Source organism: Mandrillus leucophaeus, unplaced genomic scaffold (genome assembly GCF_000951045.1).
Source record: "Mandrillus leucophaeus isolate KB7577 unplaced genomic scaffold, Mleu.le_1.0 Scaffold814, whole genome shotgun sequence".
In the NCBI taxonomy this organism is placed as follows: domain Eukaryota; kingdom Metazoa; phylum Chordata; class Mammalia; order Primates; family Cercopithecidae; genus Mandrillus; species Mandrillus leucophaeus.
In genome coordinates this window covers 970,810-991,240 of record NW_012108853.1, presented here as the reverse complement: position 1 = coordinate 991,240, position 20,431 = coordinate 970,810, and the positions used below count along the sequence as shown (strand labels likewise).

At 35.4% G+C, this 20,431-nt stretch overlaps 1 protein-coding gene across 1 annotated transcript in view; it reads left to right on the top strand.

Annotated features, from left to right (window-relative positions):
* Nucleotides 1–3,719: 3,719 nt before the first annotated feature.
* The window catches only part of GPR149 (G protein-coupled receptor 149), an 85,923-nt gene continuing 69,211 nt past the window's right edge, over nucleotides 3,720–20,431 (top strand). The window contains exons 1-3 of the mRNA XM_011967882.1: nucleotides 3,720–4,800; nucleotides 5,751–5,943; nucleotides 11,999–12,447. Of these exons, the coding sequence (XP_011823272.1) occupies nucleotides 3,820–4,800; nucleotides 5,751–5,943; nucleotides 11,999–12,447 (1,623 nt within the window). The 5' untranslated portion in view covers nucleotides 3,720–3,819. The remainder of the gene's footprint in view (nucleotides 4,801–5,750; nucleotides 5,944–11,998; nucleotides 12,448–20,431) is intronic.

Here is a 20,431-nt window from a genome sequence, read left to right as displayed (position 1 = left end):
CATCTTTTACCAACCTTTATGTTTTATAATATATATAATGCATTATAAATACATATATACATTTATAATACATATAATGCATTATAAAACATATATTTATATATGTTGTAGATACATATATAATACATTATAAAATATAAAACCTGGTAAATTATTGCAGATTAAAATTTTATAAAACGAGACATTTCAAACATCTTTGAAAGAAAGAAAAGCAGAAATAAAACTTTATGATTATCAACATCCATTGGAAGTGTTCCCAAGGATGGAGAACTAAAAGGGAGTTACTAGCAAATATGTATCTGTTGTGATTAAGAATACAGAACTAAACTACAATTTTAAAATCTGACTTCACCACTTAATAAATGTGTGACTTTGGACAAATCAATTAATCTCTCATGCCTCTGTTTTCTCACCTATGAAAGGGGAGCAATAATACATCTAACAATATTGGGATGAACTAGGATATTATCCAGTATCGGTCAACTCCCCAAATTCAGTGATTTACACAATAAATTTTACCTCTCATTCATGCAAAACTTGCTTTAGGTTCATACAGATCTCCAGAGCAAGCCTTAATCTCTCAGTTGGCTCAGAGATTTCAGGCTGCTTGAATCTTATACTACCTTCATATAGACAGTTTCCTCCATGCTATCACTGAGAAGGAGAAATCAGGCAGACCCAAGCATTAGTTCTTGCTGGTTTCCACCTCTTATTAGATGACAATGATGATTATTGTAAAGTAGGCAGGAAATAAAATAGAGATAAGGTTAACTGAACTTAAAAATTATATCATTTAATTTTAGAACAGGAAAAGTCTCTAAAAATAATCCAGTCAAACCCCTCACTGTGCTTTGAATGTGTCCCCCAAAGCTCATGTGTTGAAAAGTTAATACAAGTGCAAGAGTCTTGGAAAGTGGGGCCTAAAAAGAGATGATTCGATCACGAGGGTTCTGCTCTCATGAGTGAATTACTGCCATTACCTCAGAAGTGGGTTAGTTACAGAAGGTGGGCTTGTTATAAAAGTGAGACCATGTGCAGAGGCTCACGCCTACAATCCCAACACCTTAGGAGGCTGAGGTGGGTGAATCACTTGAGGCCAGGAGTTTGACACCAGCCTGGGCAACATAGTGAGAACCTTGCCTCTAAAAAATAAAAATAAATAAAAATTAAAAAACTGTGCATGGTTGCTTAAACCTGTAGTTCCAACTACTTGGAAGGCTGAGGCAGGAGAATCACTTGAGCCCAGGAGTTGGATGATGGTGCCACTGCACACCAACCTGGGTGACAGAGCAAGACCCTGGATCTTTATTAAAAAAAAAAAAAGAAATGAGTTCAGCCCCTTCTTTCTCTCTTTCTTTCATTCATGCTCTCTTGCCCTTCTACCTTCTACCATTGGATGATGCAGCAAGAAGGCCCTTACAAGATGCTAGCACCTTGATATTGAATTTCCCAGCCTTCAGAACTATGAGAAATAGTTTTTTTCTTTATAAATTTCACAGTTTGTGGTGTTCTGTTTTGGCAACCCAAAACTGACTAAGACGCCTCTTTATTTTACAGATGCAGAAACAGACACCCAGAGAAAGTACTAGAATTTTTGTCCTAGGTTACCTATCCTGCAATAGCAGAGTCTAAAGTTAAATTCAGATGTCTCTACTAGCTCTCTCCTGGCTGCAGTTCTACTACCAACCTTTGGAAGTGTGCTAAACATTCTTGTTTCTTCTGTAATATCCTAAAGAACAGTACAATATGGTGATTAAGTATCTCTTTTCCTAATTTATATTTAACGGAAAACCCAGAAACGATAGTAATAATAGAGGAAATGTTCTCAGACCTGAAATGGTACTACAGTAGCTATTATTAATTTCTATTCATTGCATATTAACAATCTGAGACTTACTGCCCAAACTAACTGAAAATGCAGGATTCAGTACCATATTGAAGAATAATATTTTTGCCATAGCAAGGAAGAATAAGGTTTGTGAGAAGAGGCAGAATGCCATGTCAAACTTTGAAGTCTTCAAAAATAAGATTTGTTTTTCATCGTGCTTTCTGAATCAATGTCATTTTAAAATGAATGTATGTCCAGCCTTTCTTACTCACACAGCCCTACACAGTCTATACTATCAGTAGGGAGAGCTAGAGTGCTGACCTAGCTGTTACATGTGGTTTTTGTTTCCATTTGCTGAGTGAGGGGGAATATCAAACAATCAACATATCAAGATAAGTGAAATACCTGCTGTGTTTATTGAAGGGTGTGACTGGCAATGACTAATGCAATCATTTTCTACTAGAACAGATTCAGGTTCAAAATGATACTTCAGTTATTTCTAAAATGAAAAGAATGATTGCAGTTCTATTACTACTTCTAGTTATTAAATCATTGTCATATCAACTGTTTCCTTTCCCTTCCCCTGTTTCCACTTAGACCTCCAGCACTATGTGGGAGAATGCAACCATTTGGTCATGAGGCTGAGCTGAGAAGAATGCTACCCTACAGCATACTGGGAAATGCTGGACCAGAAGTACTTCTGTTCGTTACTTCTTTGCTAAATCACTCATCTTGCAAAATTGACCATTCAGAGATACAAACTATATTGCATGTCCCAAATACTCTGGTTAAAAATGTAGGGTGATCTTCCTTTTAGGTCCTGTATAATATCATCGGACTTTATGGAAAGTTAGACATATCATTTATTCGAATGACAGCCTGCTTACTTGATGCCATTGACAGAAAATAAATAGCTATAAATAAATGTCTGAAGCTAGTGTGACTCTATCCAAAGATTCTGCATAATCCCATTTAGAGTAATGAGGACTACAACGATAATCTTAAGTACACTAATTTTTTAAAAGAAATCTCCTTCATCTTATTCTTATACATGGCATTGATTATATTCTTCCTCCATTGGATTAAGAAGCAAGAAGTCTAGATAAGAATAAAAGCAGTCCCTTCGTTACTGGAGTAGCTTAGACCTCTCACAGGTGATATTTGTAGTTCACATCAAGCCTGAGCAAGTATTTGGACTAGTTTTACATGTTGAAACCAAAGGGGAAGCTTAGCAAGGACATTGTTTCTTGCTTTGAAAGAGGCAGGCTAAGATATATGTGTATCATTTTGTTCACACACTGAACTCCCCTCCCTTTTTTTCCTGCTTCTCTCCTGCTTGGAGCTGACTCCTCCTTCCTGCAGCTCTGAGGATCACAGGCTGATTGAAGAACACAGCAGTTCAGATGGAATTCTGTGCACAAGCTCCCTCTGACTGGCTCACGCTCGCCCTCTCTCTCTCTCTCTTTCTCTCTCTCTACCTTCAAAGCTGAAACCTACCTGACAATCTCCTGCCTTTGAATCCAGCTCTGCAACCAAATGCATCATTTTACTGCTCTTAAAAGTGAACAGAGTTTGATTATCTCAAGCGACAAGCTGCTTTGCTCCATAAGAAGAACCCCAAAGGATCCAGACATCATTGGTTTTCAATGTACCTGAAGAGTTGTTTTTTTGTGGTTTTTTTTTTTTTTTCTTTATTCCCTGAAACTTGACGGTGGGAAGGAGTTTTCGCTTTGTTTTTAGTTGGAATGTTGAAAAGTTGTTTGCTCGGGTTTTTTTTTTTTTTTTATGCTTGAAATGGAACCTAATTTTTAAATATAGCTTGAGTCAGATCTAAAGGAGACACGCCTGACCATTTCCTGCAGGACTGACCGGGAGAACATCTAGAGGGGAACTTGGTAGGAGAAATGAAATCTGATTTGCAGCAGCCAGTCTTTCTTTTGAGAAAACTATCAGACTTATTGATAAGAGAAATTAAATATTGACCAAGGACAATGTCTTTATTTCTCAGTAACTTATCAACAAATGACTCTAGCCTGTGGAAAGAGAATCATAATTCTACGGACCTTTTAAATCCGCCAGGAACTCTGAATATCTATCTTTTTTGCTTGACATGTCTCCTGACTTTTGCAGCCTTGGTGGGCAGCATTTATTCACTAATTTCACTGCTGAAGATGCAGAACAGAACTGTTGTGTCCATGCTTGTGGCTTCCTGGTCTGTGGATGATCTCATGAGCGTCCTGTCGGTGACCATCTTCCTGTTTTTGCAGTGGCCAAACGAGGTCCCCGGTTACTTCCAATTTCTATGCACCACATCTGCCTTATTGTATTTATGCCAGGGCCTCTCTAGCAACTTGAAGGCGACTCTCCTAGTCTCTTACAACTTTTACACGATGCACAGGGCTGTGGGGAGCCAGACAGCCTCCAGAAGATCGGGCCAGGTGCTTGGCGTGGCGCTGACCGTGTGGACAGCCAGTCTGCTGCTCTCGGCGCTCCCGCTGTGCGGTTGGGGCGCCTTCGTGCGCACGCCCTGGGGATGCCTGGTGGACTGCTCCAGTTCCTACGTGCTGCTCCTCTCCACCGTGTACGCTTTGGCCTTCGGACTCCTCGTGGGCCTCTCGGTCCCACTTACATACCGATTGCTGTGTTCTGAGGAGCCGCCGAGACTCCACGCCAACTACCAGGAAATTTCCCGTGGAGCTTCAACTCCTGGAACCCCTCCTACTGCGGGGAGAGTGGTTTCCCTGTCCCCAGAGGATGCTCCCGGCCCGAGTCTGCGGCGCTCTAGGGGATGCTCCCCGAGCTCAGACACCGTGTTTGGACCGGGTGCGCCCGCTGCCGCTGGGGCTGGAGCCTGCAGGCGTGAGAACCGGGGAACTCTCTACGGCACCAGGAGCTTCACCCTGAGCGTAGCGCAGAAGCGCTTCGCTTTGATCCTAGCACTTACAAAAGTCGTCCTTTGGCTGCCCATGATGGTAAAAGTGCAGTTGCTCACAAGGCGCGAGTGTGGGTGCCAGACAGTGTAAATGAGTGTCGGGACCGGTGTCGCTGGTTTGGGGAGTCACCAAGAGACACACAGTGAAGTCCACTTGCAAGTGTCTCTCGCTGGGTTTTAGAGATGCACTTAGATAGAGGAAGGCAGTCCGGGATAGGGCTAGTTGGCCGCAAAACCTTTGCTACTAAATGCTTCTCCTTTCAAAAGTCAGGGGCGTGGAGATCGCTTTCCGTCGCGAGCGGCTTAGTTTTCCATATTGGTGGTGGCCAAGGATATTGTCTTACACAGCAAAACCTGAGAGTATTCAGAAAAGGAGAAAGGGAATTAAAAGGTTTTTTCCCTTCAACCTTCTGTCATCCCTTTCTCGCCGTTCCATTCCCGCCTAGTAAGGACGACGCCCATCCTCAGCAGGGAGGGATAGAGGGGAGGAGAGATCAGTTGTGGAGGGAGAAGACAGGGGACAAAACAGGCTTTTGTTCTTCCTTCTAGGAGGAAGCCTATTAAAAGGTGGCAGAGTGGCGCCCCGCTGTGACGAGCGCGCATGGGCGGAGGTGAGGGTCCAGGGAGGCGACAAAGACCATTCGGAGAACCAGATGCAGGTTTCCCGGACGCCTGTTTCCCAGCTAGCGTCCTCCACGTTGTAGACTGTGCCTTTCTGGTGGAGTCTTGAATAGGCAACGGGCGCAGACACGGCACTCAAAAGCAGAAACTCCTCCCAATCCTGTGCTGTCTGGCGTAGCGGGGTGCGTCCCGCCGTTCCCAACAGCCCACCACCAAGGACAGGGCGCCAGCTCCGTAGCAGAGCTCCCCTCTCGCTGTCAATCAGGAGAAGGAACTGGAAAGGGAACTGAGGCAGCGTGCGTGGAGAAAAGGCTTGGGAAGTACAAAGTATAATTTTAGGTTAGATCTGAAGTTCTCTTGCCCTTGCAGATGCACATGGTGGTCCAGAACGTCGTGGGGTTTCAGAGCCTTCCCTTGGAGACATTCAGCTTTCTACTTACCCTGCTGGCCACCACTGTAACCCCAGTGTTTGTCTTGTCCAAACGCTGGACCCACTTGCCCTGTGGCTGCATCATCAACTGCAGGCAGAACGCATACGCAGTGGCATCCGATGGGAAAAAAAGTAAGTCCTCAACACCGCGGTGATTGGCAGCAATACTCGTTCAGTGACTTTCAGAAAAGTAGTCTACTAACAAAGCTGCCTCAGTAGGGAATGGAGAGTCCAAGGATAAATGTACGTGGTAAATAGTGAGAGGAAATTATGAAACAATCACTACCACAGTTTGGGGGTAAATTTTAAATGAGGCTGGTTTTGAAAAACCCCATGAAGTGCTGTGGCACTGAATAATTATTTTAAGTAGGGGGAAAAAAAAAAAAGGAAAGACTAGAATTCATTTAACACATCATGTCAACAAAGGCACTTAGATGATGTATTCACCATAGTTCTTAGTCCAGAATAGAAAACAAACTCCTCTCCCAAGTCTAGAAGGAGATGCAGCATTGCCATAACAAGCTTGAATTTGAAAAAGGATTATTAACCTTCTGAAAGGAGTTGAAAACTCATTACAGTATAACCCATTATTATACAATCGAACAGTAAAGAAAGACATTTTTGTTGTTTTACTGCTTGTATTCTTCCAGGGTTTTGGAAAGTTTTCAGAGTAAGGAATCGAGAGTGCTTGAAAACAGTTCCAAAACAAATTGCAAGTGTAGGCCTCTCTCTCTCTCTCTCTCTCTCTGTCTCACATAGGCACACACACACACACACACACACGCGCGCGCGGGTGCCCTGGACCAAACACAAAAACAAACAAAACCCTCAGTTTTTTAAAAAAAAGACACAAGTGACAGTTTGTTACTGTGTGTTCGTGTATGAATCTAGCCAAGTTATTTACTTAAAGAAGATTCTGTGTTCTGAAGAGTACACCTAGAATGAGAGTGGAAAGTAGGGTCCATTCCAGAACTCCGTACAGTGTAATTGTTCCCATATTCTAAGACAGGAAAAGTGTTGAGGAGTGAGCTGTATATTTTGACTCTGCCAGGAAGAAAAAGCATATTATTGTATTTTTCCAGACAGAATATAGGATGTTTTATCACTTAATAAATCTGAGAATGCATTAGTGTATGCTGCATTAACTGTCCTATTAATTGTCCTTTGCTCAGATCATGCAAGTATATTATTATTTAACAGAGATGAAGGATAAATAAAAACAGTCCATCTCAAGCTATTTTAGGGTTGCAAAATCTAGAGTATAGGATGTTTTATCACTTAATAAATCTGAGAATGCATTAGTGTATGCTGCATTAACTGTCCTATTAATTGTCCTTTGCTCAGATCATGCAAGTATATTATTATTTAACAGAGATGAAGGATAAATAAAAACAGTCCATCTCAGGCTTAGGGTTGCAAAATCTAGAGAATATCAAAGTATACTCTGCAATCAATTAAACAACAAAGTTATTTGATGTAATTAGCCATGAACTGGCCATTTTTCTTATGTCATAATGATGGCATTTAAAATTTAGAATGTCTAGATATTTTTCAAATGACCAGAAAATTTTTTATTGTTAAGAATGTCACTAAGTTTTATTAGCAGTAGATGACAGATGCATTTGTCTTTAAAATAACCTTAGAACTTATAATAATGATGTGTCTCTAAAGATTAATATCCAGAGCAACAGTGACAGGGAAAATTAATAATAAACCCTTATGGGCCACTTATAAAGACATGTAACATAAAGGAAACAATTCACAAGCCTCAAAACTCTAACATTCTAATAAATCTTAGCATTTTGCCACTAAACTAGTAAACCAGCCCAGTTTTGCGACATCTAAAATTGTGAGAGGGATGAGTCTAGTGTCAGTGAAAATGAAAAGTCTTAGTGAATTGGTTGAAGGCAGTCATTTTTAAGAAGTGGGGACCATCCATCTCAGAGCTGAAAACAAAGCAGACAACAGACTTATTCTTGTAAATGACCTATGAAATATTCTACTTTCTGTACTGCACAGACAGAAGAGTCTTATGGCAGGCTAGCAGAATCAACAGTCACACTCATATCACAGGTTTGAAATTAAAAATATGTCTTTTGAGATCAAAATAATATTTTTTTCTAAAATTACCATTGCTTTTATTTGTGTTTATTTTAAAATTCCAAAGAAGGACTTATATGAAGGCTTATAAAAAAAGAAGCATGGCTTCACAAATAAAACATTGTGATAAACTTTAAGATACTTATAGTTCAAACGACTCCATTCCCCCCATGATCCAGGCTGTGATATCAGAACTTTCTGATAATAACAGTGATGTGTTTCTACTGTCTGAGAAGCCACCATCAATTTTGCTATTGCTAGTATAACACAACAAAATTTTAAAACCCCAAACATAGCACATGCTTAGGTGGACCAGGTGGTTGATCAGCTAGGGTATCTTAATTCTTCGATGGTTCGAGTTTTATGTTTAAACTTTTTGTCCGTAACAAACTAAGATTCCCTCTCTTTATATCCTTTATCAGTCAGCGAACTTCAGAAGCAAGGGAGAGAAAATATATTTTTTTCCTAACATATTTATCATAGGTTAATTTTGAAGATGTAAATATAATTATAAATCTCAACTTCACTAAATGGGAACTGAGAGATGTGCAACCAGAAAATGAATGTGAGCAGTGGAAAAATAATTTGCAGAAATAATAATCTTCTCCTGTTTCCAACAAGAATCTGTACTACTGGTGTCTCAAAAGTGTTTTTTTTTTTTTTTTTCAAATGATTTTAACATAGAGGTCTCAGGCAGTAGACATATTGGTTGGATAAAGCTATCAGACCCATTTTGTTTGCCTGACATGATGTTTTTTAAACAGTTAAATGTCAAATACATTATATAAAAAATAGATTTTTGATCTTTATTTTTTTTTGACAAAATGATAGTATCTGGTAAGTGATATTACTCTGAAGAATGATTTTTTTTTACAAGTTGGTGTAATTACTCACATCTAAAATTGTAATTGGCAAGATGTGATTAAAAGCAGAAGACTAGAGCTAATTCATGTTTTATCGAGGATTTTGGAAGAATAAAGATTTTGCTTTTAAGAACAAAAAATTATATTTATTTTTAAGATGTTTAGTATAAATTTCAAAGGATTCTGGACAATATTCTGATGGCTTTTAAGTTTCTTGAAAATTACTAATCAATGAAAGATCTCTGACTTTCACAGACAGAAATACAAAATACAAAAAATATTTAAAAAATACAAAATACAAAATACACAAAATACAAAAAAAGTTTTTAAAAAATCTCAACTATGTAATTTTTTAGTGATATAAAACTGTAGCACTGTCAAGGCCTTCCTCCTATAAACAAATCAATATTATAAAGATACCACTTTTCTGAAATCATATTTTATTCAGCTAGCATCATCGAGTCAAGGCTAACCTAACAAACCTTTCCTATCACATCAAGCATGATTCCTACAGGTTGCTCCATTCATTCATTCATTCGCTCACTCAATAAATACATATTTATTAGGGAAAACATCACTATGTGTCTAGCACTGTGCCGCATGTTCAATAAGGAACAGAAATTCCCAACCCATGACCCATTCGCTGAATTTGGTTCAAAGAGCTGGTTTTTAACCAATGTTTATAGTTACTTATAACTAATTTTAATTATGGACCGAAATTTTAAGATCAGGATATTTTATATCAGGTCTATGAACCTGGTTTGTCTGAAAAATTAGGATTCTTGACAACCCAACCCCTAATCTCCCCACAAATGGCTGGAGCTGAGAATCCTGCTTTAGGTGGAGAAAGAGCTTTCCCATTTGTCTTTGTTAATAATTAATGTTAGCTAACTGGCCCCATAGACACTTTTTATTTTCTGCTTTTGGTTCATTTAAAAAAAAAAATACCCAGTCTTTATCCTCAAAGAACTTAGAAATGATTAGTTTTGACTCTGATTCTCATATTTTCTTCAACATAATTTTGATTATTAACTATATTAATGTATTTTTATAGGGATTCACCCCCTTACAACCAGCCTCTCATCTTACCTTGTCAACTTTGTGATATTGTTATAACCTATTATCTCAACTTAAGTATCTCAGGTACATTAGTTACTTCAGGCAGAATTTGCCATTTAAGTGATAAGTCACTAACAAGAAATGTTTCATTGATTATACTGCACAATTACTGTATTTCATCTGACTTAAAAACAGCACATTGTGTAACTCTGCTTCCATTAACATAATTCTTTCATGGGTCTGATTAGCAATAAAGCAATTTCAAATAAAGGCAAATAACTCCAATTCTGAAAACAGCTAGCTTTAAATTCAGATCATTTTACCTGTAAGTAATCTTCAGTAGCTTTTGTCTGTCATCCCCAGTTTTCTCCAGCGTAAAATAGAATCAATAAGTTTTTTACTAAGTAGGATTGTTGGTGTATTAAATGAGATATTCGATATGCAAAACGACCTCAGAATGTTCTATCACATCATGGTCTCTTGATAATCCTCCATTCTTTTCATAACCTACCTCACACAGCCCTTTGTCCCTTGTGATATGGAGGTGAAGTCCGCATTAACACATTCTGCACACTCCTTCACAAACATTACTCATTTTTGCTTTATATATTTGAGATTACAATGTGCAACTCATAAAATTATAGTCATAGACATCAATTTTATCATGTTATATCACAAAATTGGGATTTTATGATAGCATTTGTTTTCTTAATGGCCTTGAATTGACAATTTGTCATTTTATATCTTTTTTGGAGAAAAATAGAAACCCATCAATAATTTAAACATCCTTTTGGTTCCTTCACCTTTCACATTCTTAAAGCAAGTTAAACGGCATAACTTGATTTTACTTGACTACATTACTAGAAGACGTCAATAAAAATATAAATGAGACAGTATATAAAATATGAACATCTATTTCTACTTTTATTTTTTCTTTGAATCAAAATTTTTCTTGCTTGTATTCTGGCTCAAATAACAATGAATGATACTGATAAATTTTATTTTTCAGTCAACAGAATTGGTTTACAAATCTTAGATTCGGAGAAACATCTCAGTAATAGAATCAGCATATGAATGACACTAGGGTATGTTGCAAAATGAATCAAATTTTACTTATTTTTGTAGAAAGTTTAAATCTTTTCATACATTTTTTTCTACCAAAGACAGCTAAATGTCTCACTATAAAACACAGAGCTATCAAAGTAGAAAATTTGTTTGACACAAACCATGTTTTGACAGATGAAAGCAAAAACATTAAATTATATCTTGTCTACCACCTTAATATAACTTGATTCTTAATATGTAAAACTTACCTAGCATTTAATGACATTCAAAATAAAAATTGTATCACTTTCTGTTACTTTCTTGCTTTTTATTCTAAGACTTTGCATCACTCCACCAACTAATAGTACTATAATTAGTATATCATCATATTTCACCTGATTTAAATCATAAAAATTTTATGTATTCCTGCTAAACTCTTATAATAATCAGCTTTATAGACATTATAAAGTGCTTCAATTTGCCAAAAATATTAATCCATCTAAATTTTTACCGTTCATTTCGCATTTGCTTGTATCAGAAATGTACATTTTTTTTTTAATTTAAAAGCTATTTAGCAGCATGGTCTAATTTTAAATGTATGCATTTATAGACATACAAATGACAAAAATTATACACCAAAATATTTAAAGAAGTTATATTTATTGGTGGTATTCTTAGCTGAATAACTCATGTAATATTAAGACTACTTAATTAATTTCTAGCAAAATAAAATTTATAAATAATATATCTTATCCCAAAATATAAGGAAATGTGCAAAATAATTGGTTAGACTAAGATAAGCTAAAACAATGTACTTGAGAATTTCCTAATGTATGGCTAAGTTTTTGTTATATAAGGCTTCTTTAGTGACCAAAAGAGTTTTTAAGATTGTATGTATTTCAAGACCCTCATTGTGTAAATGAGAAAAATTAGGCACAGGGTAATAAGATAATTTTGTGAGGCATAATTTCTTTGCATAATTAACAAAAAGTAAATGAAGATAATTTTAAAACTTATAATAATCAAGTTGAATGCACTTTCTATTTTTATTTGCTATATATAGCCAATGTGGTTTATATCTACCTTACTAGCCATAAACTGTTGTTTTTATTTTTACTCAGTCAAGAGAAAAGGCTTTGAATTCAATCTATCATTCAAAAAAAGTTATGGGATTTATAAAATAGCACATGAAGATTACTATGATGATGATGAAAATTCCATATTCTATCACAACCTGATGAACTATGAGTGTGAAACTACAAAAGACCCTCAGAGAGACAACCGTAACGTCTTCAATGCTATAAAAGTAGAAATCAGCACCACGCCCTCTCTGGACAGCTCCACACATGGCGGCATCAATAAATGCACAAATACTGATATTACAGAAGCTAAACAGGATTCCAACAACAAAAAAGGTGCGTTTTCTGACAAAACAGGAGGGGATATTCACTATGAAGAAACTACCTTTTCTGAAGGGCCAGAAAGAAGACTGTCTCATGAAGAGAGTCAGAAACCCGATATTTCAGACTGGGAGTGGTGTAGGAGTAAATCAGAAAGAACTCCTCGTCAGGTACAGTAAAGATTGTTCTTGCTGTTAAATTAAAGGTGATACTAAATGTGATAGTCATGAAAAACATTATCAGTTGTTTATTTTATTCAATCTAGTCCAACATTAACTTCACTTGCCTCAATTAATTTCCATGATATGTAATTTTATTTCAAGGTGTCTTTTGAAGGACTTTTTAATTCTTTTAATCAGTTTAAAATCTATACATTTTATAACAGGAAGAGTTAAACAGGCTCTAGGGCATTCTTTTTTAACCTCAAGTAACCTGCATAAATTCAGATTAGATTCTCAGAACTCACAGTTCAAATTAATTTAGTTTGTAGATTTTATTTTTCCCTCCTCCATTCCAAAGGTATCTCTTAAGTCTCCAAGGGAAGTTTTTTTTTCCATGTAAAGGCAAATATTTATACAACTTGCAGTGAGAAGTGTTGTTCTGTTGAAAGTATATTAGGCAGCTTGCCTATCAGTCTTACTAGAACTAATCCCTCCAGTACCCAGCAGAAAAAAAATTAATCCAGAGTACATTCAGGTGAGCATTTGCAAGCCCTTATGAATGTTCCATCTCCTTAAATATGGAAGAATGGTTTTATAGTATTTTATAAAGCTAAAAGAATTTGCATTTGAATTTCTCGTCCTTCCCTAAATTTCAGCCTTCCTAAAATGGTGAGGGATCCTTCTCATTTACTGAAATGGCAGTGTGACATTGATATGAGATTTTTTTCTGTCTCCAAGCTTTCATATGTGATAATTAAGTTGCCCTTGCTTTCCACACTATTGATTTCCTAGGAAAAAGGAGTCTTTTTTCTACATGAGTTAATGGAAATCAGAATCTACATGCACCTAATCTCTGGAATCAAAAGCATTATTTTAGAAATACACTGATAGGAATAATGTATTCATTGATCAAAAGTATGATCATATAACACGAACTATAAATATGAGCAGAATAATTTGAGATTTTCTTTATTCTCATTAAATAAAACTACTAGTCTCCTGATATCATTGTTTTTAAAATGAGTTGAATAGTAAAAGAAGGTGTATGAAATATATTACAAGAAGAGATAATTGTGCATATTGTTTAGAGATTAGAAATCAAAGGAAAATATGGAAAATATCACTAAATATTTGTCATAAATTAAATAATACAGTAAAAGGTGGAGGCCAAAGAACACAACGCACCATATGTTTAGAAAAAATGTTTTTTCCCAACTAAGAGGGGAATTCCGACACTTGCATCATCAATTGGCTCCTGAATAATCTAAACCTCTTAGTCTTGCACTTAGAAATTGTTTTATGTTATGTTCATAATGAAGCGAGTGTGTGTGTGTGTCCATCCCAATAACTTGTAACTACCTTCGGTGCTAGTCACCTATATCATCCGCGTGATTAACCCTTACGGATTACAGCTATCTTGAATCTTACTCATATTTTTGTTACATTCTTTCATCACAAATGTATGTACTTCTAACATAATACATTGTTTAGCTTTGCTAATTTTGAGCCTTCTAAAGATGGTATCATGCTGTATATGATCTTCTAGGGCCTGCTTTTGTTTATTTAACATTGCTGAGTAGCTCAATTTTCTTATTTATTTCATCAAAACAGTTGGAATTATTATCTAAAATACCACAACTAAACGCCTTCATTTAAAAGCCTTGATTATAGTTTGGAAAGTTGAGTCAAATAACTATAACTAGAACATGAACAACTGTAACTAGAATGTGAAAAAATCAGACACTGTTTGCACATAAGAATGATGAAGAACAACTTACCCACAATCTTCTTTAAATCAAAAATTAAAATGATTTATGTAAAGTATAAAACTTTGATCAATCCAGATATCTTTCAGCTATAAATATTGGCTTATTAAATATAGATATTTAAACAACTGTAATGATCAAGTCTTTCAGGAAACTTCTCTGAAATGGTCACCATGAAAAAAATGATTAGAGGTAAGATGGATAATACAATATTCTGGAAAGGTAAAACTTTTTATTTCCAGGAACTAATTAAAATTAAATAAAATACTATCATAAATTTTAAAACAACAGGAAGAAATCCTAAACTGCAGATTGACATTTTTTGTATAACCTTCCCTTAGTAAAAGTACCTGTGGTCTTTAAGGTTAGCCTCAAATACAAATACAAAATTTTAAATTAAAAAAGTGTTACAAAATTATATGAAACATTCTAAAGCACAAAGTTAAAAATGTTCACATTGTAATTTAAAATGTTAGCAAAAAACACATTTAGGACTGAAAATCTTATGAGAACTTTTCCTAAGACCAAAACAGCTTTTAATTCTTACCCTTTTCTTCAGCAGCAAATATTACATGGAAGTGAATGATGACTTAGAAAGGACTTTCATTTTTATCTTTTTCTTCCCAGTGCCGTTTGTTGCTCTCAGCTATGTTAACATATGTATCTTATATAGTGATGCATTAAACTGTGTGGTAGACACTGCAGTTACTCTATAAAAACTCTACTTCTTTTGATTGTTTTATGGTTGTACTTTCAAACATTTAGGCTCAATTTATCAATTTGTGTCTAATAGTACTACATTTAATAGTATGTGTTCTCGGGATTTTTTAAAAAGCAGATTTGATTTTAAACATATTTAGTGAGCTCTCCTTTATTTGCACAATATGCTTTGTTTAATTTTTTATTGAAGTTTATGTTAACAATTCTCAATATATTTTCTTGGAAGTCCTGGTAGGAGTTAGACTATCATCACATCAAGGTTAAGGTGTAGAAATGATGGTAATAGAATGGCTTCAGTAGATTTAAATGTGATCCAATAAAATTTACAAGAATTGAAGGTATTCATAAGACTGAAATTCAGTTTTAACCTGGTCACGTAATTGCTTCTTTTTGAACACCTAATAAGTAGAAATCTAAGCAGTTTACCATTTTGAAAGTTCAGAAGGAATAGTCAGAAGTGTCAGAGATTTTTAGTTAGAAAGTCTTAATGTGATAGCCACTGGTATGACTCTTTCTGAAATGAAATGATAATTTTCTAGAACCCCAAATTTTGTCATCTATGAATAAAGAAAATTAGACTTATAAAATAATTGACTGGCCTATGGGTGATCACTCTATTTTCTCTTTTAATACTAAGTTCATAAAGTTACCCTGGATTCCATTTTCTTTCCTTTTAATGTTCTGTTTTAGAGTTCCAGAAACTCACTCATTTATTTTTGTGAATCAAAAACATAGATATTCTGAAACTTTTAATCTATTTACAATCCTGTCATTATAGGATCTGTAAGGCACAAGGTCCTCCATTTTGCCAGTAGGCTGTTTTAAAAACAGATTCTGAAACATTCCCTCTCAAGTCGCCTGAGAATCAAGGAAATTTTATTTTCATTTTAAGGAAAATGTTTTAGCTGTCTAAAAATAGTTTTCTAAAGTTATGTTGTATCAGTTGTTAACAGAGTTTAGTAGCAGTATTGGTTTCTATAATATTTTAAAAATATTATTGTTTAAGTAATTTTCATAGGAAACTACAGGATCCAAAAGCTAGCTAGACTATTTTGAGTTCTTTAGATCAGAGCCTCTCAGGCTTTAATGTGCATATTAGTCAAATGGGTATCTTATTAAAATGTGGATTTTGATTGATTAGGTATGAGATGGGATCCAAGATTCTCCATTCGTAATAAGCTTCCAGATGATTTCTGTACAAAACCAAGATCCCACCTCAGACCTACAGAATCAAAATTCTGTAGGTTAATATACACATTAAAAATTTAAAAGCACTGCTTTAGATTCTAATTGCTAGAGAATGGGCATGAGTTTGAAGTGCAGGGCAAAATTAATTCTTTCTGTTTAAGATATGACCCATTAAGTATAAAGCTGGAAAAAAATACTCAATACACATATCTCTTCCCTCTTCCTAAAAACTGTGCATCTTTTCTTTTCACTTTAAAAAACAAACTATTTTAAAAATGAGGACAGCATATTGCTGTTTTCTGTGACACTATTATCTTAAAATGAAGATGCCTAAACTTGTCTGAGTAATTTCTGACATTTTAACTGAAATGATCATACTAGAAAAAATTCACTTAAAACCTATTTATAGCCTCCACCTGGTCATCTTAACAGAAATGGTCATCTGGAATATACTTTAATTTTGACTACATTCATTTGTTTGAAGTGCTTAGTTTATTGCTCGCTGCTCAGAAACTTGAAAATTTGCTACACTGCCTAGTTTTTATTAAAGTATAAACTTTATTGTTTTTATAATTATTAAACTAACATAAATATTGTAGAAAATCTAGAAATTGCCGATAAGCAAAGGAAAAAACTCATTTCCACCTACCCAGAGTTAACCACTGTTTACATTTTGTTGTATAAAATATCACGCTCTTTTCTATGCATATATTTTTACTTTTGACAAAAACAAACAAACAAACACAGTCCTGCTGTATGTACTGCATGCGCTCTGCTTTTCTCCACTTAACAGTGTAACTTTAACCTCAATTTAATTGTTTCATCCCTTTGTGTCATTATCTCGTGTAGTTTACAGTGGCTATTTGAAGTGTGGCTGAAAACTCATCCATGAATATAAATTTGTTCTCAAGTATATAAAATCTTGGAAGTTGAATCTAAGGGAATTGTATTCTAAACTACTTCAGATATTTCATAGTACATTTTGTGATCCTCACAGCATGCATCATTTTGCCGCAATGGGTAAAAATAGCTCTAACTGCTCACGTTCTACAAATTCAAGGGAATTAGCATTGGATCAAAGCTTGCATTGAATCATATATTTACCTGTTAGCTAAGAATTCTGTTAACATTCTCATAAAAGTCTCCTGGCTTATGAAACCTAAAAGATTGTGTACTGAAATGACCCAGCTGTGGCTTAAATCTCTTCTTGGTTACTCTCTACTTGAACTCAAGTAACTAGGAACTCACTGTATTTTTAAAACTTTTTATTGTGAACTAATACATGACCTACAAAACAGTTGCAAAACATAGTACAGAGTTTCAATATATCTTAATTCAGTTTCCACTAACGTAAACATGTTACACTGTACAGTGCAATTATCAAGAAATTAATAACTAATCTCTAAATTTTATTTCAGTTTTACTAATTGTCCTCTTTCTGGTTCTGGATCTAATCTCTGATGATATATTGTACTTGTTTTTATGACTCCTTACCTCCAATTTGTAACAGCTTCTCACTCTTTCTTCGTCTTGCATGATGTTTACTCTTTTGAAGACTACTGGCCAATTTTGTTTTTGTTTTGGGAATACCCCTCATTAGTAATTGTCTTATTTTTCAGTTGATAGAATTAAAGACAAGAATATCACCAAAGTGATGTTTGTCTTTTCTAGTTCGTCATATCAAAAGGTACATGATGTTGATGCATCTTATGAAGGTGATGTTCCCTTCATAAAATTGGTGTCTGCCAGATTTCTCCATGTAAAGCTTCTATTTTTCCCCCTTGTGATTTTTAAGTGTCTTGTGGAGAGATATTTTGAGGTTATGTGTAGTCTTTTATCCCTAGCTAACCCCACCCTTTCCCCTGAGTCTCCAAAGCCCAATGTGTCATTCTTACACTTTTGCATCCTCATGGCTTAACTCACACATATGAATGAGAATATATGATGTTTGATTTTTGATTCCTGAGTTGCTTCACTTAGAATAATAGTCTCTAATTCTATGCAGGTTGCTGTGAATGCCAATATTTTGTTCCTTTTTATGGCTGAGTAGTATTCCATGTATATATACACCACAATTTCTTTATCAACTCGTTGATTGATAGGGTTTTGGGCTGATTCCATATTTTTGTGATTACAAATTCTGCTGTGATAAACATGCATGTGCAGGTATCTTTTTCGTATAATGACTTCTTTTCCTCTGGGTAGATACCTACTAGTGGGATTGCTGGATCAAATGGTATATCACTTTTAGTTCTTCAAGGAATCTCCACGCTGTTTTCTACAGTGATTTTACTAGTTTACATTACCACCAACAGTGTAAAAGTGTTCCCATTTTACCACATCCCTGCCAATATCTATTTTTTTTATTTTATAATTATGGCCATTCTTGCAAATGTGAGGTGGTATCACATTGTGATTTTGATTTGCATTTCCCCAATCATTAGTGATGTTGAGCATTTTTCTGTGTGCTTCTGGCCATTTGTATATCTTCTTTTGAGAATTATCTATTCATATCATTTGCCCACTTTTTGGTGGGATTGTTTATTCCTTGATGACCTATTTGAGTTCTTTGTAGATTGTAGATATCACTGTTTTGTCAGATGTATAGACTGTGAAGATTTTTTTCCCATACTATGGCTTGTCTGTTAACTCTGCTGATTATTGCTTTCACTGTGCAGAAGCTTTTTAGTTTACTTAAATCCCATCTATTTATCTTCATTTTTGTTGCATTTGCTTTTGTGTTCTTGGTCTTTAAGACTTTGACTAAGTCAAAGTCTAGAAGGGTTTTGCCAGTTTTACCCTATAGGATATTTATGACTTCAGGTCTTAGATTTAAGTCGTGATCCATCTTGAGTTGATTTTTGCATAAGGTGAAAGATGAGGATCCAGTTTCTTTCTTTTACATGTGACTTGCCAATTAGCCCAGCACCATTTGTTGAATAGGGTGTCCTTTCCCCCACTTTATGTTTTTGATTGCTTTGTCAAAGATGAGTTAACTGTAAGTGTTTGGCTTTATTTCTGGGTCCTCTATTCTGTTTCATTGGTCTATGTGTCTGTTTTTATGCCAGTACCATAATATTTTGGTGACCATGGCCTTGTATTATAGTTTGAATTTGGGAAATGTAATGCCTCCAGATTTATTCTTTTTGCTTAGTCTTGCTTTGGCTATGTGGGCTCTTTTTTGGTTCCACATGAATTTTAGGACTGTTTTTTCTAGTTCTGTGAAGGAATGATGGTGGTATTTTGATGGGAATTGCATTGAATTTGTAGATTTCCTTTGGCAATAAGGTCATTTTCACAAAATTGATTTTACCCATACTTGAGCATGGAATGTGTTTCCATTTGTTTGTGTCATCTATGATCTCTTTCAGCAGTGTTTGGTAGTTTTCCTTGTCTTTCACCTCCAAGTATTTTATTGTTTTTGCAACTGTTGTGAAAGGGGTTGAGTTATTGGTTTGATTCTCAATTTGGTTGCTGTTGATGTATAGCAGATCTACTGATTTGTGTACATGAATTTGTATCCTGAAACTTTGCGCATTTATTTACCAGTTCTAGGAGCTTTTTGGATGAGTCGTTAGGTTTTCCAGGATCATCGCAAACAGCAACAATTTGACTTCCTCTGTGCCAATTTGCCCTTTATTCCTTTCTCTTGTCTGATTGCTTGGCTAAGACTTCTATGTTGAATAGAAGTGATGAAAGAGGGTATCCTTGTCTTGTTCCATGTCTCAGGGCGTATATTTTCTACTTTTCCCTGTTCAGTATAATGTTGGCTGTGGATTTGTCATAGATGGCTTTTATTACCTTAAGATATGTCCCTTCTATGCTGATTTTGCTGAGGGTTTTAATCATAAAGAGATACTGGGTTTTGTCAAATGCTTTTTCTGCATCTATTGAGATGATTATGTGATTTTTGTTTGTAATTCAGTTTATGTGGTGTATTACATTTATGGACTTACATATGCAAAACCATTCCTGCATCCCTGGTATGAAACCCACTTGATCATGGTGGATTCTCCTTTTGACATGGTGTTGGATTCAGTTAGCTAGTGTTTTGTTAAGGATTGTTGCATCTATGTTCATTAGGAATACTGGCCCATAGTTTTCTTTAGTTGTTATGTCCTTCCCTGGTATTGATATTAGAGTGATACTGGCTTTGTAGAATGATTTTGGAAGAATTCTCTCTTTCTCTATCTTTTGGAATAGTGTCATTAGGATTGGTACCAATTTTTCTTTGGAAGTCTGATAGAATTCAGCTGTGAATTCGTCTGGTCCTGGACTTTTTTGGTTGGCAAATTTTTAATTACATTTTAATCTTGCTG